Below are 22859 nucleotides of genomic sequence, written 5' to 3' on the forward strand. Positions count from 1 at the left end.
ACACAGAACAGAGAGCAGACACGTAAGCAGGATAATTCTGGATAGTACGAGTGCTGTGAAGAAAGCAAAGCTTGACCGAGAGGGTAAGGGAGAGCAGGAGGGTGGCCAGGTGAGGTCTTCTCGAGCTGGTGGGGTCAGAGGCAGAGAGACGAGGGGGTGGGGGGCATGGGAGATGGAACAGACCAGAACAGACAGTAGGGGTGCAGATAGGGAGGAGCAGGTAGACTTGACAGGTATTTGCTGTAAGCAGAGGAATCTGGGATTGGCCAGAGCTCAGGTGGGCTCCCAGGTGTCCGGCTTGGATGACCAGGTGAGTGGTTCCGCCCCCAGATGAGAGACAGCTGGCGTGGATTTGTGGCAGATGAGGAACTCCATTCTGGCCGTGTTGAGTGTGAGGTGCCGGTGGGAGGCCTCTGTGGCAGCATTGAGGGGAGAAGTCAGTGCCAGGGATGGTAATCCGGGATCTCTCAGCACAGACAAAGGCATTAAAACCAAGGACGGAGGCACGCCTGTGTGGCTCAGTCCGTTAAGCAACTGACTTTAGGTCAGGTCATGATCTTGCAGCTGGGAGTTCGAGCCCCATGTTGGGCTCTGTGCTGACAGCCAGGAGCCTTCTTCAGATTGTGTCTCGGTCTCTCTGCCCCTCCCCCACTCTCTCTCAAAAGTGAGTAGACATTAAAAAAAACCACATAAGCGGTAGATGAAAAAGGAGAGAGAGAAAGTGGCAAAGGAGAGGAGCCCCTGGCCCAGGGAGCACATTTGTACATTGGGACATAGTTGTGTATGTGCCTTGGTTGAGGGGAAGGATCCAGGGCAGCCAGAGGGGTTCAGGATATGACAGAGAAGGCAGAACCGTCCCAGCCAGGTTTGGGCAGTGATCGAGGGGCGGGACTGGCCTCAGGGGGTGGCTGGCAGGATGGAAGGGGGCTGAGACAAGGCGTCTGTTGTCCAGAGGAAGGCAGTTTATGTTTCTAAATGTTTATTTATTTTTGAGAGGGAGAGAGAGAGAGGGAGAGAGAGCAAGTGACGGAGGAACAGAGAGAGGGGGAGACACAGAATCCGAAGCAGCTCCAGGCTCCGAGCGTCAGCACAGAGCCCGACGCGGGGCTGGAACTCACAAACCGTGAGATCGTGACCTGAGTCGAAGTCAGACACTCAACCGACTGAGCCACCCAGGTGTCCCAGGAGGCAGACAGAGTTTAAGGGGAGCGACACCCAGGTCACAGGTGAGGACATCTCTCGGGAAAACTTTGGGCATGTCACAATTTGGGCCAGGGTGTTCTTATGATGTCCTCGGAGTTGGAGAAGCCTCCAGGAAGCACAGGGACAGGGCATGAGGAGAGCCGGCTTGGGAAAAGTTGAGTGGCCCAGAGCAGGTAGGGGACAGGCTCTCTGGGGCTCTTCTTCCTTGTGTCTAACGCGAGCCAGTGACATCACAGGCTGGCCGGTGTGGTGCTGTCCTGCACTAAGAACACGCCACCTCCCTGGGGTGCTGGAGCTGCTGCCTGAAACTCACTTTCCTTCCCTTTCTGGGACAGTACACTGCTCCCGGCTCCGACCCGCGGGGGCTGAGACCTGGTCACCAACATGGTCAGGCAGCCAGGGCAATGCTTGGCCCCCTTCTTCTCTGTAACCAGGGCGCACCTGACAGGGCCTGAGGGCAGAGCCGCAGCCTTCCAGTCCCTGCACCCCCTGCGGGCCCAGCGCAGGCTGTCCGGGGGGACCTGGCCTCCAGGAGGCTACCGGCCACAGAACGAACGGCGGCCTGGTGTCTTAAATCATAGCACTTGGCCCTGTGTCGGGTTCAAACCCCCAAAACGGGAATTGCAGAGCCGGCAGTGTCCTGAGCAGGGCAGGGAAAGCGCCTGGTGCCCGCTGGCCCAGCTAATGCCACAACCACACCGCCCGGGTTATGCCCATTTGCCAGGGGAGGGAAAAGACACAAGAGTGGAGTAACTTGGCCAAGGTCAACAGCAAGCTGAGTGGGCAGCCAGGGTTTGAAACGGATATTCGGACTCTGCCCGCTGTCGGCCAGCTTTCGGGATCAGCCGGCCCGTCCCTCCGGCCCCTGGCCCCAGGGCTCCCCACGTGGACGATCTCGCCGGCCCTTCGCCCTCTGACACCCCCGGGCCTGGCTCCACCCTCCGCCGGCCCGCCCCTCGGCCCGCCCGCCCGGAGCCGCTCCGCGCCGTCTACTACCAGCGCCCCCGCCGTGCCCAGCCCCTCCGCCACCGCAGGCCGCCGCCTTCCCGCCGAGCGCGCCCCCTCCTCCGGGGACACCTGTCCCGCCCCCCCGCCCCCCCGCTGGCGGCTGAGCCCCGCGCCCCGGGCGAGCGCCCCCCGCCCCCACCCCGGGACTGCACCGCGGCGCTGCGCTCCGGGGCGGCTGCGGGCGGTGCGCCGAGGGGGCGCTGCTGAGGGCGCGGCGCGGGACGCCCCGAAGGGCACGGACCGGGGGCGCGGGCGCCGCCGGAAGCTGGGGCGGGGCGCCGCGCGGGATGCGCTGAAGGGCGAGCGGCGCGGCGGCGGCGATGAGTGCCTCCGCGGCCACCGGGGTCTTCGTGCTGTCCCTCTCGGCCATCCCGGTCACCTACGTCTTCAACCACCTGGCGGCCCAGCACGAGTGAGTGGGCGCGCGCGCGGCGGGGGTCGGCGCCGGGGGGGGGGAGAGGGGGGGCGCGGCCGAGCGGCAACTTTTCCGAGGGGTCCGGGGTCGGCCTCCGGGGCTCGCGGCGCGCGGCCCGGGCGGAGGGGTGTCGGTGCGGCTCGGGCGGGTGTCCTGGACCTGCGGCGCGGGGCTCGGGAGCCAAGTGCCGGGCGCCCGCGCGGTGCGGCCACCAGGGAGACAGAGGTCAACGAGGCGACGCCCCTGCCCTTGGGGAGTCGAGGGGCAGGGGTCCCGGGGGTGCGGACACCGACAGGCTCCAGCGCGGCCGTGTCTCCCCGGCCGGTGCGGCGAGCGTTTCCATGTATGGGCACACACACACTTCTCATTTGTTATTAATTTTAGAAACTGTTGTGAATGACTAGCAGAAATGGCCCAGGACCAGCGAAGACCTGGGTTCTAGGCGTGGCGTTGGCACTGCCCGGGTGGCCTGGCCTCAGTTTTCTGGTCTGTCAAATGGCCTATTGTCGGGATCCAAAGAGACCTGTTTCGGGAAGTGGCGGCTTGCAGGACAGACAGCACAGGGGCGAGAGAGGCAGGGCAGTTCAAGGCCAAGGAGATGGGTGGGGCCGACTGAGGCCGCACCTGGGTTTGGTCCAGAGCCGGCCGTGGTCGGTGTGGAGGGGCCCGGGACTGAGCAGCCCTGCAGCAGGCAGCTGAGGGCCTGGCTGGCGGTGGGACGGGAGCCAGGCCTCTGTGCCTGCTGATGTCCCCTGTCTGTGGGGACGGGAAGTTAACCTGTGTGTTTCCCACAGCAGTTGGTGCTGAGGAAATTGCATCAGTCCGTAGCTGCAAACCCCCTGCAGACCTTCAGGCTGCGGATAAGGGTCTGCCCACAGGACAGTGACTTCCTTCTCCCTTTCTGTCTCTCTGTCTCTGTCTGTCTCTCTCCTGGGGCCACCACTTGCCGACAGGATCGCCCATCCATACTGAGCGCTCCCTGGGCACTGGCAGCGACTGCCCTTGGTCTGACCCAATCTTGGGGTGCAGCTGCTGGAAGCAGCAGCCCTGGGCAGCAGATGTCACGTGTCTGTGACTACAGTGAACGGGGGACCCTGCGTTCCTGCAACGGCATTATGCACAAACATTCACTGAGTACATATGCTGTGTGGGACACTCTTCCAGGAACTGGGGGTACAGCTATAGACAAGCCAGGAAAGGTGGGGCACTGAGTGTTGAGACAGACAGCAGTAAGTAAAATGGGGCAACAGGAGTGCCTGGGAAGAGGGCTGGTGGTCAGGGAAGGCTTCCTGGAGGAGGAGACTTGAGGTGCAGGAGGTGGCCACCAGAGGATGTGGGGACAGAGCCCTCCAGGAAGGAGAGCAGGGAGCAGTGCGAGGGGAGGGTCGTGGCTGGATGGGGGGGGATTCTGGAGGGAGGCAGGGCGGCTTACTGAAAGACTGCATGTCCTGGAGAGGATCTGAGTGAGGATGACTCTGAGATTTTGGCCTCCGCCACTGGCAGGGTGGCGATGGCATCTACCGAGCGGAGCACACACGGGTTATGCATTGCTGGGTGTTACTGAGCACGTTGCAAAGCCCTGCAGAGTTTTGAATAATTGGTTCTGGTCATTCTTCCCTTTCCCCTGCAGGTTAAAATTCCAGCGGCCTCTGGCTCTTCCCTCTTCTTTCTCCACGCCACCCCCCACCCCCACCCCCACCCCCACGGTCCCCTTCCACAGTGGCCCCAGGGCTGGGTTAACATCTGTTTCCTCCTTGCAGTTCCCTGCAGCTCCCCGGCCCCAGCCTCTGGACGCTCCTTAACTTCCTGCCTCCCGGCCCTTGCTCGCCGTTCCCTCTGACTGGAGGCCTTCCTCCCTCACCTGACTTTTCAAGCTGCACCAGGACTCCATGGCCTGGGGTAAAATGCCAACTGCCTCCTCTTCCTTTTCCAGATCCTCCTCCCAGTAGATGTGATCCTTCCCTCCACCAGGCCCCCTTGGATCGCACTTTTCCCACGACAGTTACTTTCTTGTGGCCAGAGCTCCCCTTCCCAGACCAGACATAGCTCACCTGAGTACCGTGTCGCCCAGCACGAGGCCCGTGCACAGCAGCTGTTCAGTTAGGTGTGAATTAGTTGGATTAGTTGAAGCTTCCTTCCCACCAAACCTTTGACGAAAGCCTGAAAAACAGAAAAAGTAAGTCAGGTTAAGGTGACAGTCAGGGAAGAGTTGGCATCTCTCTCTCTCTCTCTCATACAGATACACGTGCACACACACTTTCTCTCTCTGCTCATACTCACCCGTACGTGTCCCCTTTGAGTAGGTGTCCCTTCGTGACACCTGGTAATGCCCCCCATTCCAAGACCCAAGAGTAGTGACTTTTCACCCCGGGGTGAGTCTCAGCACCTACCCCTTCTCCCTCTCCCTCCAGGTCCCTGCTGGGCTCTGCCCTGGGCTGTGACTGAGAGGCACACAGGATCTGTGCCCCAGTTTCTCTTCATGCTTTCTCCTCCCCCGGGTGGCGAGTGTGAGGGGACACGTGGACCGGTTCTCACTGCCCTCACGTGCTCTAGGAGAGCGCCAGCCGCGTGAGCAGGCCGGCTGTAAGCACAGGTCCTTGGAAGGAGCAGGAATGGGGGTTATTTCCTGGCCACCACCTGACTCAGGCTGTGATTAAAATGCCTGTCACCTTATAGGACACATCTAACCTCTTCCCTCTTCGTGGGATGCTTCAGCTCAGTATCTTGCTCCTGACCCTACAGGGGGAGCCTGGAGCAGCCACTCACGTGCACCACTAGGAACTTCCTATTTCAGTGTGTTGTCTGCACATTGACACAGTCCTCCTCATTCTTATCATAGAATTGTGCCATCCATGCACCCATCTACTATCAGTGATCCATCCATCTAACCATCCATCCATCCATCCAACCATTCATTCACCACCCACCATCTACCATTTATCTACCATTTATCATCCATTCACCATCCATCCATTCACCATCCATCCATTCACCATCCATCCATCTGTCCGTCAGCCACTCATTCACCATCCACTATCTATCATCCACTATCTGTTCATGGATCCATCCATCCAACATCCACCATCTGTCATTCATGCATCTATTCATCCACCATCCATCATCATCCATTCCTTCATCCATTCATTTACCATCCACCACCCATTCATTCACCAAGCACTGTCCACCCATCCATCATCCATTCATTCACCATCCCCTTTCCATCATCTGTCATCTATTCATGTATCCAGCCATCCATCATCCATCATCTGCCATTCATCCATCCATTCATCCACCACCCACTGTCCATCATCCATTCATGTATCTATTCATCCATCTATCCATCCATTATCCATTCATCCATCCATCCACCATCCACCATAAGTCATCCATCTATCCATCCATCTACCATCCATCCTGTCCATTCATTCACTATCTACCATCCATTTCTCCTTCCTGGTTTACTCTCCCCCTCGTTCCTTCTCTCATCTGTCTATCAATTTGTGTATACCCCAGCAGAAGTCTCCAGGCAGACTTTCTGTGTCATATTCCCATGCCCCACCCCAAAGTACTCTGATTCTGTAGGTGAAGGTTGGCATTTAGAAATCTGGGTGCCGCTGATGCCCAGAGTCCATTCATTCCCTGACTCTGTGTGGGGCCTGGGGCCAGGTGCCGGGGATACAGCTTTCCTGCGCCTGCGACCAGTCTCCTTGGGGCCCGTCTACCTGCAGGTTGGATGGATCCCTTCTCACTTCCCTACTGACCTCTCTTACATGGGGGCAGAATGCCTGTTCCAGCTGCAGGTGTGTGGAGTGAACTTCACCATGAGCTGGTCCCTCAGCTCTCAGTAGGGCTTGTTGGGTTGTGGAGCATGTGACTGAGAAAGGTACTTTCCAGAAGTCCCAGGGGCAAACGGTGAAGGTTACTGAGCAGTTCTCCTGTCGGGCTGTGGTGGTGTGGACGGATTGCCGCTGAGGAGTCGTGCCTGTGGGAGCTCCCAAGGGCTGTTGAGGGGGTGCTGGTGTAGCAGGCTACCGGAAAGGGCCCGGCGACTTGTCTATAGCTGCAAGCCTGGTTGGTGCTGGAGGTGAGAGAGACCGCCTCTCTTTAGGACTAGAGGCGACCTCGTGGGTGAGAGAGCTTAGAGCCCATTGAGATGGGACCCTCCGTGTAGCCAGGGACCTCCTCCATGCACGCACAGTGCCTGGTACACAGGGGTGCATGATACATTTTATCCTATAATAGGTTTTAAAATTAGTTCATAAACAGGTGATGAAACAGCAGGCTTTGGCAAAGCCGCACAGCTGGGCAGGGGCGGAGTAGGGGCCAGAATGCAGGGCTCTTGACTGCTGCCTCGGGGTGCCCCACGGGGAGGAACCTTGGCCCCCCCCCCCCCCGCGTCCTGGTGCCACGCCCTTTCCCTGTGCCCAGCCCACCTCACCTTAGCTCCCAGGTGCGGGGTGGACACCGGCCTGCTGGCCTTGGGGGTGGGGAGCTGGCTTCATTCTGGCGGCAGGTCCTGCCCAGCCTCTTCCACGTGGCCCTCCTTCCTCGTCCTCCTGAAAGGCCCGTGCACTTGTGACTCCCGTGTGTTCCCTGGAGCTCAGTCTGAGGGTTTCGGGCTGGCCCAGCGCGGGGGGGCAGATTCGGCGGTGAGGCCCGTCGTCCCTGGGGGCAAGGCCTGGGGGAGCTGCAGGCGCAGGCCATCTTCGGGGTGGGGGGGGGCGGGAGGGTGCAGGTGGGCGGGGCGGGAAGAGTGAGGCCCTGGTGGCTCCAGTCCCTGAAAGTCACACGGGTGGCCGGCAGTGGGGGTGGGGGGTGGCCAGGGAGGGGCCGACCGACGCTGCAGATACTGGTCAGGAAGCCCCCGAGGCAGAGGTGGGAGCGAGCGCAGTCAACAGCCAGGAAATTCCATGCGCCGCCGTGTTTATTTCGATAAGTGACCGCCTCCCTGCTCCGGTCGTTGCAGTTCCTGGACAGTCGTCGGGGTTGCTGCCCTCACCCTGCTCCTGGTGGCGCTGCTGGCTCGGGTCCTCGTCAAAAGAAAACCGCCCCGGGACCCGCTGTTCTATGGTACGTGCCTGCGGGCCCCTGGGAGGCGACTGCCGTGTCCACTCACGCCACGACACTTGACTTCGCCTGCGCTGTGTTTCCTCCGTGAACGAGAGGTCTGCCTCCGGTGCCCCGCGCCCGCCAGGAGCGTGGCAGGAAGCGTAGGAGCATTTCAGGGCCACAAATTAACGCCTCCCCTGGGCCGTGGACCCCACCCTTTCCCTGCTGAGATCATGGTAGAAGTTCGCAGCCAGGGCCAGCCAGCCAGGACGCCCCTCTGCGCCTCGCCCCCGCCCCCGCCATGCTCTGACCTCTGACCTCCCCTCTCCTTCCTGTACCTCTGGCCTTTGGCTTGCGGTCTCACCGGGTGTGGAACTTAGCTGTACAAGTACAGTGGCTCGGTCTGCACATTTGTATAATGAGGAAAATGACGGTACTCACCACGGAGGGTTGGTGCAATTATTAAATAATATTTGTAAAATACTTGGAGCGGTGCCTGAAAAATACACGCGTGTATTAAATAAATAAAAACACCACTGATGAAGCACTTAAGATGTGCCCGGTGTGGGCCTGAGCACTGCAGCGGGAGTATTTTATTTGACCCTCACATCAAATACCCTCCAGTTACAGATGGAGAAGCTGAAAAACGAGGTCAAGTTCACACAGTGAGAACGGCATTGACCCCAAAGACCATGATCTTTGTGGCACGCTGCCTCCAGCAAAGCCGTTACCGCCTTCAAGCGCTTCCCCTGCCGGGAACCGTGCTGGGCATTTACTCACTCAGTTTCTGCTTTGATCAGGCTGCGAATCACACTCCCCTCCCCAGCCCAGGTCCCAGTGTCCTATAGAAGCAGATGTTTTTCTACCCCCCACCCCACCCCCGCTTCACTAATGTATATTGACAGGCAATATTTTGTGTGTGTAAGGCGTGCACTGTGATGAAGTGATGCGTGCGAACGCTGGGAGATGGTGACCACAAGGTTGTTTGCCTTGATGAAGGCCCTTCGCCTCACATCACTCCCTTTCTTTGGTGTGCAGGGAGAGCATCAAGTGTACAGTGCAGTGTTGTTAACTATAGTCACCACACTGTAAATAGACACCAAAACCCATCTTACACCTGGAAGTTTGCTTGCTCAGCATCTCCCCACAACCCCCACTCACCAGCTCCGGCAACCACTGCTCCAAGCTCTGTTTCTGTGATGGCAGATTTTTAGATTCTGCATATAAATGATATCATAAAGCATTTGTCTTTCTCCAGATAACTTATTTCACTTAGGACAATGCCCTCGAGATCCATTTATGTTGTCGCAAATGGCAGGATTTCCTTCTTTTATGGCTGAGTAATATTCCGTCATGTCTATGTGTGTCTTTATCCATCCATCCATTGATGGACACGTAGGGTATTTGTGTCTTGGCCACAAACATCTAGTTTTCTTGCTCACAGGTGTGCGGGTGGCCGGGAAGGCTGTGCTTGGGGCTGTGGGTCAGATTCAGGGCTGTGTCTTGTGGCTCTTGGACCAGCAGTTCCACAAGGTGTGCCCTCCTCCCCGCACAGGAGACATGGAGCTGGCCATCGTCAATTCCACACACACGCCACTGGCCATAGCAAGTCACGTGGCTGAGTACGTCATCAGCGGTGTGGGGAATATTGTCTGCCTGCAGTGGGTCCTGGCAAAGGTGGGGAGGGAAAGAATTATGAGTAACTGATTTCTCCCAGTTTGCACATAAAAAACCCCCTGAAGTTTAGGGGCGCCTGGGTGGCTCTGTCGGTTAAGCATCAAACTTCAGCTCAGGTCATGATCTCACAGTCTGTGAGTTCGAGCCCCACATTGGGCTCTGTGCTGACAGCTCAGAGCCTGGAGCCTGCTTTGGATTCTGTGTCTCCCTCCCTCTCTGCCCCTCCCCTGCTCACACTTTGTTTTTCTCTCTCTCAAAAATAAACTTTAAAGTTTTTTTTAAAAAACCCTGAAGTTTAGGTAAATGATGTAACTTGCCTAACATTGGGCAGCCAGTCAGCAGATAAGCTGGACCTGTCCAAGTTCAAGGTCCACACCCTTTCTCCTGCCCCACACCGCCTGCCTTTGCTCTGGCCCCGGCCCACCTTTCTAGACTGGTCTCCTGCCACCATCTTGCCCCCCAGCTCCATGGTGCCCACGCTTAGCTGACTTGCGTCTCTTCTGACTCCCAGGGTTGAGCACCCTTACTCCTGAACCCTCAGCCCTCTGTCCTTGTCTCTGTCATAGCCTGGAGCACACTGGGGCTCCCGCCTGGGCTGACCACCAGCCTGGGATGCCCCTGGCAGCCTCAGCCCTCTGTCCTTGTCTCTGTCATAGCCTGGAGCACACTGGGGCTCCGCCTGGGCTGACCACCAGCCTGGGACGCCCCTGGCAGCCTCAGCCCTCTGTCCTTGTCTCTGTCACAGCCTGGAGCACACTGGGGCTCCCGCCTGGGCTGACCACCAGCCTGGGACGCCCCTGGCAGCCTCAGCCCTCTGTCCTTGTCTCTGTCATAGCCTGGAGCACACTGGGGCTCCGGCCTGGGCTGACCACCAGCCTGGGACACACCTGGCAGCCTCAGCCCTCTGTCCTTGTCTCTGTCATAGCCTGGAGCACACTGGGGCTCCGGCCCTGGGCTGACCACCAGCCTGGGACACACCTGGCAGCCTCAGCCAGGGTTGGTGGAGCTGTCCAGTGATCAGGTGCTGAATGCTTCCTTTCCTGGGAGACATACGGCGGCTGATCACCTGACGGCCAGTTCCAGACGGCAAGGCCTGGCGCACAGGCCTGGGAGGCACAGGGAGGCAGGGTGCGCGGGGCAGGGCAGGGGTGGGCCTCCCGCTCCGGAGGGAGAATGTGAATGCCGTGGCCCCAGCTGCAGGCTCGGCAAGGCCAGCTTCCCATTTCTGTGAATTAACAGTCTGGGAAGTCTCCTCCCTTAATTTTCCATGGCTTCTCCTTTATTTTTTATTTTTTAATGTCTATTTATTTTTGAGAGAGACAGATTCAGAGACGGAGAGACAGAGAGAGAGAGACCGAATGTGAGCAGGGGAGGGGCAGAGAGAGGAGACACAGAACCCGAAGCAGCTCCAGACTCAAGGCTGTCAGCACAGAGCTGAACTCACCAGCCGTGAGATCATGCCCTGAGCCACCAGGCGCCCCTTTCTTGGCTTCTCTCATGTCCACCTATGGGTTCCTCTGCCGTCCATGCCCATCACGTGGTTTCTGGTTTGTGACAGTTTGAAAATCCAGCCTTACTGGTAAATGACACACACGAAGTGCGATCACTTGCTGTTTAAAACATATTGTTCCTTAGCTATTTGGTTGCGGGTGGTTTTCAGCCCATTTAGCAGATCCTCGTGACCCCAGTAAGATGCTCGGAGATGCTGTGGTTTTCCTGCTTTAATATTCAGCGGTGCCATCTCACATCCATTGTAAACACCCCTGCGTCAGCCATTGTCTGCCTTGAGGGTATTCGGTGTGGAACAGGGTGAACAGTGAACGCCCCGTGGGTTGGGCTGCTTGGAATTCATGGAGATGTATGAATGATCTCTTCCGAGTCATTATCTTACTTTATTAAAAAAATTTTTTCTAGTTTACTTGTTTGAGAGAGAGAGAGAGAGAAAGAGAGAGGGGGAGATACAGAGAGAGAGAGAGAGAAAGAGAGAGAGAGAGAGAGAGGGGGAGGGAGGGAGGGAGACAGGATCCCAAGCAGGTTCTGCACCACCAGTGCAGACCCCGACACAGGGCTCAAACCTACAAACCGTGAGATCGTGACTTGAGCTGAAGTCGGACGCTTAATGGACGGAACCCCCCAGGCGCCCCTGAGTCATTATTTTAAATATACCTACCTCGTGGGGCGCCCGGGTGGCTTAGTCGGTTAAGCGTCCGACTTTCGCTCAGGTCATGATCTCGCGGTTCGTGGGTTTGAGCCCCGCGTCGGGCTCTTTGCTGACTGCCAGCTCAGAGCCTGGAGCCTGTTTCAGTCTGTGACTCCCTCTCTCTCTGACCCTCCCCTTCTCACGCTGTCTCTCTCTCTCCTAGAAATAAATAAAAAGCATTAAAATAAATAAATAAATAAATAAATAAATAAATAAATAAATATACCTACCTCGTGGTCACCTGTGTGCTTGGCCCCTGGCTACTGGTTTTGTTCCCTATGTGCAGGTGGGGCCCGAGCAGCCCCCTGTGGGGAGTGGAGGATGGATGGGCAGGCCTGGTAGAATCCTGTGGGACAGTTAGTGGGCGACTTTGTCATTCTGTCCCCCTGGAGAGAGCGGTTGGGCAGTGACACAGGCAAAGATCCCAATGTGTGTGCAGGAGGGACCTTCTGTTAGTTCATGCTGAGTGTCCACAGTGTCTTCTGGAACACATTAAAAACAAGTCACTGTTATTGGTGAATGCCAAGCTCTTAGTCATTGTCTCCTGACCTACTGCTTTTTGAATTGTTTATTTATTAAAATTATTTTAATGTTTATTTATTTTTGAGAGAGAGAGACAGACAGAACATGAGCAGGGGAGAGGCAGAGAGAGGGAGACGCAGAATCCGAAACAGGCTCCAGGCTCTGAGGTAGCCGTCAGCACAAAGCCTGACTCAGGGCTTGAACCCATGGACCATGACATCATGACCTGAGGCGAAGTCGATGCTTAACCGACTGAGCCACCCAGGCGCCCCAATGTTTATTTATTTTTTAGAGGTGGGGGGCAGAGAGTGAGGAAGAGAGAGAATCCCAAGCAGGCTCTGCACTATTAGCACAGAGCCTGGATGTGGGGATTGAACTCACAAACAGCGAAATCACGACCTGAGCCAAAATCAAGATGCTTAACTGGCCAAGCCACCCAGGCGCCCCTCCTGACCTGCTGCTTTTTAAACTACTGCTTTCTTGGGGCACCTGGGTGGCTTAGTCGGTTAAGCGTCCGACTTTCGCTTAGGTCATGATCTCGCGGTTCGTGGGTTTGAGCCCCGCATCGGGCTCTGTGCTGACTGCCAGCTCAGAGCCTGGAGCCTGTTTCAGTCTGTGCCTCCCTCTCTCTCTGACCCTCCCCTGCTCACGCTGTCTCTCTCTCTCTCCTAAAAATAAATTAAAAAAAAAAAAATTAAACTACTGCTTTCTTGGGGGCACATGGCTGGTTCGGTCAGTGGAGCATGCGACTGTTGATAGCAGGGTTGTGGGTTCGAGCCCCATGTTGGGGCTAAGTGTTACTTAAAAATTTTTCTTTTAATTAAAAAAATACACTCTCGCTTTCTCCGCTTTAGTGTACGCAGTATTCGGCTTTACCAGCGTGGTGAACCTCATCATAGCACTCGAACAGGATGGAATCATTGACGGGTTCATGACGCACTACTTGAGAGAGGTAAGGCGTCGCTTAGTGACCATAAGCCTTACGCCAACGGTCAGCAGCCCAAGCCACGCGGCTCAGAGGTGAAACCCTCCGTTCAGTGGAAGCAGGTACCACACATGGTATCCAGTGCCACGGACAGAGGTGGTTTATTCACGTGCAAAGTGGGAGGCGCTTCTCTTCAGCATCCGTCTTACACCTGTTCCCTCACCCCCTTTCTCCGGGAATGAGATCCTCTAAGTGAATTCAGCGTTTGGTGTCTGTTACTGTGAGACCATTACTATATCCGAAAGCCCAAGTAAGTCTTACACGTGGAGAGTATCGAACACCAAGGCACTTAAGGAAGCCACTTGAATGATGATCCTTCCCTCCCTGTCGTCATCTGCTAGTGCTACCTGGCACTTGGGAGACCTAGTCCTCTTCCCTGTGTTACCAGGTAATGAATCTGCCCCAGAGAGGTTAAGTCACTTTCTCAAGTCACACAGGAAATAAGGAGCAGAGCTGTTTCGTCTTCTTCTGTGTTTCAAATAACAGAGAGCTTTGTATGCAAGCTGAGGGAGTTTGGACTTTATCTCACGTTGGAGGGAAGATTTTGAGTCAGGGAGGGATGCAGTCAGCTCTAGGAAGGATGGGCTTGAAGGGGAGGCTTTTGGGACTGGCAAGGGCAGGAGGCTGGCCGGGGCGGGGCCAGGCACAGGAGGCAGGGAGGAGGGACCTGGAGTGAGTGAGTGGGGACCCAGGGATGGGTTGGGGGTGCAGGGAGAGTAAGCCATCCCGCTTCCTGCCTTTGGGAGTGCGCAGGTGTTATTAAACCAGACGGGAGGAATTCAGTCCCGCAGACAGTAGCCAGAATAGACTTGGGGGGTGGGGAGGGATCACGGGGCCTCTTTCTACCCCAGGAGCTGTCTGACGTGGCAGGGAGATGACCCTAGGAGCAGCGACGGAGACACACACTACGCACACCATACAGGCACACCTTGCAGGTGATGTGGGTTCAGTCCCAGACCTCTGTGTTAGGGCAGATATCCCAATAGAGCAAGTCACATGGATGTTTTGGTTTCCCAGTGTGTATAAAGTTATGTTTATGGGGCACCTGGGGGCTCGGTCGGTTAGGCGTCTGACCTTGGTTCAGGTCATGATCTCCCGGTTCCTGAGTTCAAGTCTGCCTAGGGCTCTGTGCTGACAGCTCGGAGCCTGGAGCTGCTTCAGACGGTTTCCCTCTCTCTGCCCCTCCCCCACTTGCTCTCTCTCTCTCAAAAATAAATAAACATTAAGAAAAAGTTATGTTTACACTATACTGTAGTCTATTAAGTGCAATAGCATTAGGTCCAAAGAGCACACTTACCTTAATATTAACTTTATTGCAAAAACTGCCACCATTGTCAGAGCTTTCAGCGAGTCACCATCTTCTGCTGGAGGGTCTTGCCTTCCTGTCGACGGCGCTGACTGGGCAGGGCGGTGGTCACTGAAGGTGGGGGCTGTGCAGTTTCCTAGAACAAGAAGACAGCGAAGTTTGCCGGGGACAGGGAGGGAGATGGAGGCACGCAGGGAGGTGCAGCAGTCAAACACACCCAACAAGTATCGTGTAAGTTCACCGTCTTGTATGGGCGTGGTTCACGGGGCCCCAAGACAGTCACAACAGTCACACCAGATGTCACTGGTCACAGATGTCCGTAGCAACTATCATAGGAATGAAAAAGTTTGAGATATTGCCAGAATTACTAAAATGTGACACAGAGACACAAAATGAGCAAACGCTGCTGGAGAAATGGCTCCAGTAGCCTAGCTTGCTGCAGGGTGTTCCCACAGAGCTTTAGTTCATAAAAGAAAAAAAAAACACCTCAACGTCTGCAGTGCACAGGAAAGTGAAAGGCACTAACACATGGCCTGCCTGTGCACACAGCAAGAACGGGGTCCGGAGCAGTCAGGGGGTCCTCTTCGAATCTGTGACACTGCTCCAGCATTTAAAAAAAAATTTTAATGTTTATTTTTTTTGAGAGAGAGACAAAGCATGTGCAGCAGGAGGAGCAGAGAGAGGGAGACACAGAATCTGAAGCAGCTCCAGGCTCTGAGCTGTCAGCACAGAGCCCGATGTGGGGCTTGAACTCCCAAACCGTGAAATCATGACCTGAGCTGAAGTCAGACACTTAACTGACTGAGCCACCCAGGCGCCCCTAAATTTTCTTAAATGGCAATGACAGGGGATGATAAACATTTTCCAGATGAACAGGGGTGGGGGGAACGTGGAGGGCATTCCAAGGGGAAGAGTCAGCTTGAGCAAAAGCTTGGAGGTAAGAAACAGCAGGTGTCTCCCCATGGTCAGCCGGGGGTGCAGGTGCACAGGGACAGTGCTGAGTTCCTCAGGGGACGTGTGGGGTTCCGGGCGGTTGAGAGGCACCCCGGGAGATGCTCTGGTGGGTAGGGCTTGAGTGCCGAGGACTGTTCCTGGCAGAGAGATTTGGGAGCACCTGAGGTCTGGAAGAGAGGAGCTTGCTCAGGAGAAGTGGGCAGAGGGTGGAAGGTGGGGGGCCGTGGTCAGAAGGGCCCCCTCACGTGGTGAGAAGGGACAGGCCCCAAGGCTGAAGGGAGCCTGGAGAGCCTGTGACCACAGGGTCCCAAGGGGGCAGGTCTTGGGGAGAAGGTGGCTGCTGAGATGGCCTGGAGGTTGAGCTGCCGAGGGTGGTGGGGTGCGAGGTAGATGGGTTGCGAAGAGGCGGGCTGGTGTCACTGTGGGTGGGTCCTCGGGGCCTGGTTCTGGGCGCCCGGCTGCCCGATAGAAGAGGGGCTGGTCCCGCAGATGCAGCACCCTGGGATGCTCTGGGACACAGGAGCCACGTGTTGAGAGCTAATGACTCTTCATTTAGCAGGTGGATCGGAAGGAGGGCAGGTAGCTTGAGGGACCGTTTTGCAAGGTGAGGGGCAGGGAGGGTTTGAACTGGCTGGAGGGTGGCCCGCGGTGACCTCATAGGCAGAAATGAAAGGATGTGCCCACACACTGCATAGGAGAGGGGTGGAAAAGGACCCTGTGGCTTTGAGCTGGGCAGGCAGGGTGGTGTCATGGTTCAGACAGAGAGGCCTTGGGGGCGCCTTGGGAGCTCAGTCAGTTGACCAGCAGCCTCTTGATCTCCGCTCAGGTCATATCTCAGGGTTTGTGAGATCGAGCCCTGTGTCAGGCTCTGTGCGGACAGTGAGGAGCCTGCTGGGGATTCTCTCCCCCCCCCCATCTGCCCCTGCCCCAAACCCCTGCTTGCTCGCTTTCAGTGTCTAAAAAAAAAAAAAAAGAAAATTAAAAAAAAAAAAAAAAAAAAAGAAGAGAGAAGCCAGCTGGGGTTCAACTGAGGGCAGAAGCTGATGTGTGAAAACTCAGGAGTTCTGAAGGGCCTGTTGGGGCATCCAGTTAAAAATGTCCGAGGGAATGCCTGGGGGGCTCAGTTGGTTAAGTGTCCGACTTCAGCTCAGGTCATGATCTCATGGTCCATGAGTTCGAGCCCAGCGTCGGATTCTGCGTCTCCCTTGCTCTCTGCCCCTCCCCCATCACACTTCGTCTCTGTCTCTGAAAAATGAATAAACCTTAAAAAATTTTTTTAAATTAAAAAAAACGCCCACCGCGCCACCGAGAGAAACAAGCGCCGGCTCCGAGCGCCCGCTGTGTAGGTGTGAACAGTCACAGTCACGAAATCGGATTGGACTGTTCGGTGGGAGCACGTCAGGCGTGGGTACAGAAGCCCGGCTGCTGTGTGACTTCTGCCTCCTCACTAGATCTCGCTGCACATGACGTGCGGGGAGGGAGGACACGCCAGGCGTCAGCGGGCCCTCCTGGCCAGCTGATCTGACTGTTGTGGCCGCAGAAAGGACTGAGGGCATCTTCGGAAACACGGCGGGAGAGCACGGATGGGGGAGAGAGGAATGAGAGCAGAGTCAGAAGGAAACGAAAAACCCGTGCAAACTTGACAGTGATTCTGTGGTAGCCTCCTGGAAGAGGGACATGTAGCCCATCATGTAATCTCATGGTCGTAAAATGAAAAAATCCTCAGAAGTATGGCTTTTCTCGATAGTATGCTCTGTGCTAGAGGTCAGCTGTGTGACCTTAGGCTGGTCTCCCAACCCCTTGGAGCTCTGTCTCCTCATCCGTAAAACGGAGTCGTGTCTGTCCTGTAGGGCGGTCGGGTGCCCGTCTGTCTATCTGTGTGCATGCGTGTGGGGCAGAAGTGCCTTCCCCATCCTCACCCCAGCAAGCCTGGGCATGCCCACGTAGGTGAATCGGGAAGGTCAGCCGGCGGCTCCAGTGAACTGGGCCATCTCTGGCCACCCACCTCCGGCCAGAGCCAAACTCCTTGAGTCTCATTTTTGACTCGGCCTCAGTTAGCCATGCAGTCAGGACTGTCCTTAAGGCTATCAGCCTTGTACTGCCGTCCACGGGCGTTTGACCCAGCATGTCAGAGGATGGTGGGTATTCTCTACGGCCGTCCCATGGCAGGCTCCAGTTTTGGGGGGCTCCAGAGTAAAGTTCTGTTTTCATGTTCCTACCAATTTGGAATTGTACAGAATTCTGCATAGTAGACAAACACACTCAGGTTCTGCTGTTTCATGTGACTTGGAATACACATGAAATATACAGGAGTTCCGTGTTGAGATGTTTGAGTCAGATTTAAAGTAGATTCGTTTTTTAATCTCTCCTTAGGGTGAACCGTATCTGAACACGGCATACGGGCACATGATCTGCTATTGGGACGGCTCTGCTCATTATCTGATGTATCTGGTGATGGTGGCAGCCATAGCCTGGGAGTAAGTCTGCCCGTCTGTCTGCTGTGTGTGCCGTTGGCTTAGCACCTGGTATGCGGGTATGTAAGGAAAATGCACGTGTGGGGGCAAATATAGAGACAGGCACACACGGACACGAATCTATGCTCCTTGGACACAGGTTAGACGTGGCTTTGCTTTCTCGGCATCACTGCCTTTTGAACGTGTCCCTGTGGATTGTCCCCGGCCGTGGTGACAAGCTTGGGCAGACCCCTCAAGCTTGGGCAGACCCCTCAAGCTTGGGCAGAATACAATACGGATCGTATTCTCTTGTAAGGACAGTCTCATTTGCAGGCGTTAAAGCCCAGTGTGTTCTGATTCAAAACTTCCATCTCATTTTGGGTCAAAGCTCTGTCTCCGCCCACCTCCGTCCGGGTCTGGTGTAGCCCTGCGGCGTAGGGGTTTGCACTGAGGCTGGGGCATATGGCCTCTCTTTTTGCTCTTTCTCAAGTCGCTGTGCTGCTGGCTCCTCTGGGAAAGTGCATGTGTACATACTTGGAGTTAAAGAAAGAGGGCAGATTTTTGGGGGGATTGGTGCCCTCTGTTACGATCTGCTAGGTCCGTCATGGGGAGCACATGTGTGGGCTCTCGGGAGACCCGACCCCAGCGACCGTGGCGTTGCAAATGCAAGTGAGCAGAGCTCTCTCTGGCCGAATGTGTGGGACTCCTCTGGCCATGGTGGTGCACCCACAGCTTCCTTCTGTGGGGGTCCCTCTAACCCAGATTGCATACACTTTGGGGCAGGATCTTTTCAAGTCCAGCTGTGTTCCCAGGCCTCCCCTCAGCTCCAGGTTAGACACAATGCTCATTCTCGCCCCCCACCCCTGCCCCCTCACGCATGAACTCAAGGACAGCTCCAGCAAAGGTTTGGACGTCTCTAGGCACTGGCTGATCTCTTCATGAGATGCACCCAAGTTCCAGGAACCACGGCACGTATTTCAGAGAATGCCTGGGCTCTGCTCGGGGGCTGCCGGGAGTGGGCCAGAGTGTCTGCAGCTCAGTCGGCTTCCGGCCGGGGAAGAAGATTCTCCTGCACAAGATCCCAGCCTTTGTGAATTGGCCTCTGGGGGATCTGGGAGGTGGGGGCGCAGACAGAAAGCACAGTGTTGTCCTCCGGTTTCCCTTCAGAGAATCTCCTTTTGATTCTTCACAGCCCCTCATGGAGGTGGGCTGTCAGGGTTATTGGCTGAAAGAGCTTTTTGTCCACACTGCCTGGTAAGATCAGGGGTCTGTGTCCAGCGGCTCCTTTCGAACACAGGGGAGGGGTCACGTATTATCTTTGTCTCTAGGGCTCCAGCCAAAATCCTGACACCACGGAAAGCCCACTTAACATCCTATTACTCATATTTCCAGTGATTTAAAATATGAGTCCAATTTCCCTTCTTTTTTTTTGAACCTTCTATTTCCTTTCCTGCTGAGAGTTTCACACGAGGCCGTCGAATGCGGCACTTCCTTTGACAGGGATCGAAGGTGCTGTAGATGAACAGATGAGCGGCATCGCAAGCGAAATTTCTCTTCAAAAGGTGACACAGCAGGTTCTATGGTCTGTCACAGGTGGAAATGAAGTTTGATCACTAGGGTCCCGTAGGGTTGATTTTTCACTATTGATTCAGGATGTTTCAGTTCACAGACTTCACTAGTTAGGATACCGACAGGATAATAATAGATCGTCTTCTGCTAATGGAATTCTAAGGCAAGTGCACTGAGCCAAGATGTTTTCACCACAGGGAAAGTTACAGGACCATCGGCCTCTACTGGGTTGGATCTATCATCATGAGCATTGTTGTTTTTGTGCCAGGAAACATTGTGGGTAAGAAACGTTTATCTTCAAATTCACTTTTCTTTTTCTGAAACGGTCGGGAGCATTCTTAATAGAGAAGCTATGTTGGTTTTAACAGAACCAAGAAATTCCAAGCTTACCATAAAGCTGTTTGGTGGAATTCTTCCTTTTCCCCTCCTTGATCTTACCTTTTAAGAAATGGCTTTATAGCAGTTTTCGGAAGTGGACGCTGAACAGTTAGACAATCTTGTATCAGGGCTTCCTGACATGTAGGATCTAGCGGGGTAAGTACTGTGTTTGTGGCTACAGGTGGTGTGCAAATACTTCCTACAGCTTTTTGTATTATATGTAACTCGACACACTTGATAAATACATTTGAAAGTGAAGACTCTCGAAAGCTAATGTAAAAGGTTATTTATGTAAGAAGCCAGGGTATTGTATTAAATATACTTTAATAGTACAGTGGCTACAACGTGCCTGTTAAAAAGCACCTCATAGTTTTAAATTGATTTTTTTTTTTTTTATTTCTAGGAGAGAGAGAGAGAGAGACAGCATGAGCAGAGGAGGGTCAGAGAGAGAGGGAGTCACAGACTGAAACAGGCTCCAGGCTCTAAGCTGGCAGTCAGCACAGAGCCTGACGTGGGGCTCGAACCCACGAACCGCGAGATCATGGCCTAAGCGAAAGTCGGGACGCTTAACCAACTAAGCCACCCAGGCACCCCTTTAAATTGATTTTTTTTTTTTTGATCTCATTAAGAATATCATCTGGTCCATAGCAGTTTTAGACTTGAGGTGGGGCATATCCTACATGTTGCTTGTGTTTACACATGCTTGTGGCAAACTTTTGACTTTCTCTTTCTTTCTTTTTAAATAGGGAAGTATGGAACACGCATTTGCCCTGCTTTTTTCTTAAGCATACCGTACACCTGTCTTCCCATCTGGGCTGGTTTCAGAATCTATAATCAGCCACCAGAAAATTATAATTATCCCTCAAAGGTGATTTTGTTTCGTTAACTGTAACCTGTTCCCAATCACACAGGCTCACTTGCATCTCCTGGCGATTGCGCTGGACCGAGGTCCGCGGACGCGAGCAGCCGGGGTGGTCCGTTTGTGTCCATTCTGTGCACTGGCCCCGCCTTAGTGATGGCGGCAGAGAGGGCGTTTCTGTCTGAACACACCTGCTTCAGTTGGCCAGGCCATGCACTGGGTCCTCCTGGCTGTTCCCAGTGTGTGGAGTGTGTGGTGTGGCCGAGGCTGTTTATGGCCTGGCATTGGAGCATCTGGGCCCCCCTTTCAAGGTACTGGGGCACGTACGGTCCCAAGGGGAGGCTGGAGAGATACTGCTGTTTGAGGCAGCACGCACAGCCGCAGGGTGTGACTTACCCAGAGATCCAGGCCCCTGGAGGCCTGGCTACAGGACGGACGTCTTCTGAGACACCTGCCTCCCATTCACAGCCGAGGTGGCCAGAGTGAAACAGTGTGGGCTGGGCAGGTACTCTGTTCAGGTCTTCATTTCTAAGCTAGTAACATCTTCCTAAGTTTCTCTTCCTTTATATAGGCATGAGGTCCTCAGACAAGATTCTTTAAGCAAAATGATCCATGAAAATGAATTACTAGAGATAATCAGAACGCGATTACTCATTTTACTGTAAGATTTACGACACAACTTGTGAACATGCGTTGTAATGTACAAACCCTTCATTTGTAAACAGTTAGACGCCTGCTGAGTGAACTCAGGTTGGGGCAGTGATGGCTTCTGTCCCTTACACCCTTTTGAGGAAGGGGGGGGTGAGGTTGGGGGTTGTCAAAAAGGAAAAGCAGACAGTAACACAGCCCTGGGCTCCCCTTTTAAAGTCTCCCTGTCAGTGTCTCAATGGAGTGCTCGTGTCCAAAGACACACACAGCTGTCCGTTACCATTTCTTAAAAATTAAAGCACAGCGACGGCCAGAGAGAAATGGACATTGTCACACACTGGTGACAGGGGCACAAACTCAGAATCACCCGGCAGAGCAGGTGGGCAGTATTATCACCCTTGACAAATTTAGCCCCTTAAACTCCTCATCTGAGGCCCCATCCTCAGAAAATCTGCAGAGAGATGCTGAGATTTATGTACAGAATTGTTCACCGTCACTTTACAGTGAAACTGCATAAATGTCTACCCATGAGAGCATGGCTAAAATAGGGTGTTTCCACAGGACTTTAAGTTTTAGGAGAGTTTTAATAATGTGGCCAAGTGCTTATAATATAGGTAGATGCTGAGTGTCCAAAGAACACTCAAATTATGTCAAGTTATTTATACATAAAGTCATAATTTAGTAAAATATAAATGCAGTTTATATATAGATCTCCAGAAAAATACAGTGGCTCTTGGTGTGATGGGTTTATGACTTACCTTACTTTTTTTTCTTTAATATTTTATTTATTTCTGTGAGAGAGAGAGAGCAGGGGAGGGTCAGAGAGAGGGAGACACAGACTCTGAAACAGGCTCCAGGCTCTGAGCTGTCAGCCCAGAGCCTGTCACGGGGCTCGAACCCACAAACTGTGAGATCATGACCTGAGCTGAAGTCAGATGCTTAACTGACTGAGTCCCCCGGGCACCCCAGATTTACCTTACTTTTAAAGTGAGCGTATCTTACATTTATAATCACAAAACTGCTATCTCAAGAAAAATTTAATGGCTCGAAGGAACCTTCAAGGTGACCTGGCCCAATCTCCTCGTCTCACAGATGAGCAATCTGGACGCTGAGAGGAGGGACACGATTTTCTTGACTTAAGTGCTTAGTGGTTTAGGGTACGAGTCCTGAGCCGTCAGGACCCCTCACCGTCCCGCATCTCAGCCCCCTGCTTCAGTAGATCTCAGACTCTTCCTGGATGCTCTGGGACTGCTCATGGGTTACAAACTCTGTTTTAGGTCGTTCAAGAAGTCCAAGCAAAGGACCTGCTGAGAAGACCATTTGATTTAATGCTGGTTGTGTGTCTCCTCCTGGCGACTGGATTTTGTCTGTTTAGAGGGTTGGTAAGTGTACAGCTCAAAGTGACGTTAAAAAAGGAAGAGAAATACATATTTAATCAGACCTTCTAGAGCCTGGAGGCCTGGCCCTGCTTGCTGCCACTCTTGCCTGCATGAAGTCCCCCCCCTCACCCCCGCCCTGGGGTGTGGCCCCTCCTGTGTCCCTCCATGCCACCTCCTCCAGGTCCCTGGATTAAGCCCCACCCAGGGGTCTCTTCCTTCCCCTATTTTAGGATGCCTGAAAAATTAGCCATTAG

The 22859-nt window shown here is 54.5% G+C and overlaps 1 protein-coding gene across 2 annotated transcripts in view; it reads left to right on the plus strand.

Moving 5' to 3' along the window:
• The first annotated feature begins 2463 nt into the window (after window positions 1-2463).
• The window catches only part of TM6SF1 (transmembrane 6 superfamily member 1), a 30472-nt gene continuing 10076 nt past the window's right edge, over window positions 2464-22859 (plus strand). The window contains exons 1-7 of one of the 2 annotated variants that reach the window (XM_039217051.1): window positions 2465-2623; window positions 7593-7696; window positions 12929-13026; window positions 17693-17796; window positions 19539-19621; window positions 20466-20587; window positions 22504-22608. In XM_039217051.1, the coding sequence (XP_039072982.1) occupies window positions 2532-2623; window positions 7593-7696; window positions 12929-13026; window positions 17693-17796; window positions 19539-19621; window positions 20466-20587; window positions 22504-22608 (708 nt within the window). In that variant the 5' untranslated portion in view covers window positions 2465-2531. Of the gene's footprint in view, window positions 2624-7592; window positions 7697-12928; window positions 13027-17692; window positions 17797-19538; window positions 19622-20465; window positions 20588-22503; window positions 22609-22859 lie in introns of both variants that reach the window. The other variant, XM_039217060.1, reaches the window with a different exon arrangement.

This window comes from Hyaena hyaena, unplaced genomic scaffold (assembly GCF_003009895.1).
Source record: "Hyaena hyaena isolate Hyena2069 unplaced genomic scaffold, ASM300989v1 scaffold_13, whole genome shotgun sequence".
In the NCBI taxonomy this organism is placed as follows: Eukaryota; Metazoa; Chordata; class Mammalia; order Carnivora; family Hyaenidae; genus Hyaena; species Hyaena hyaena.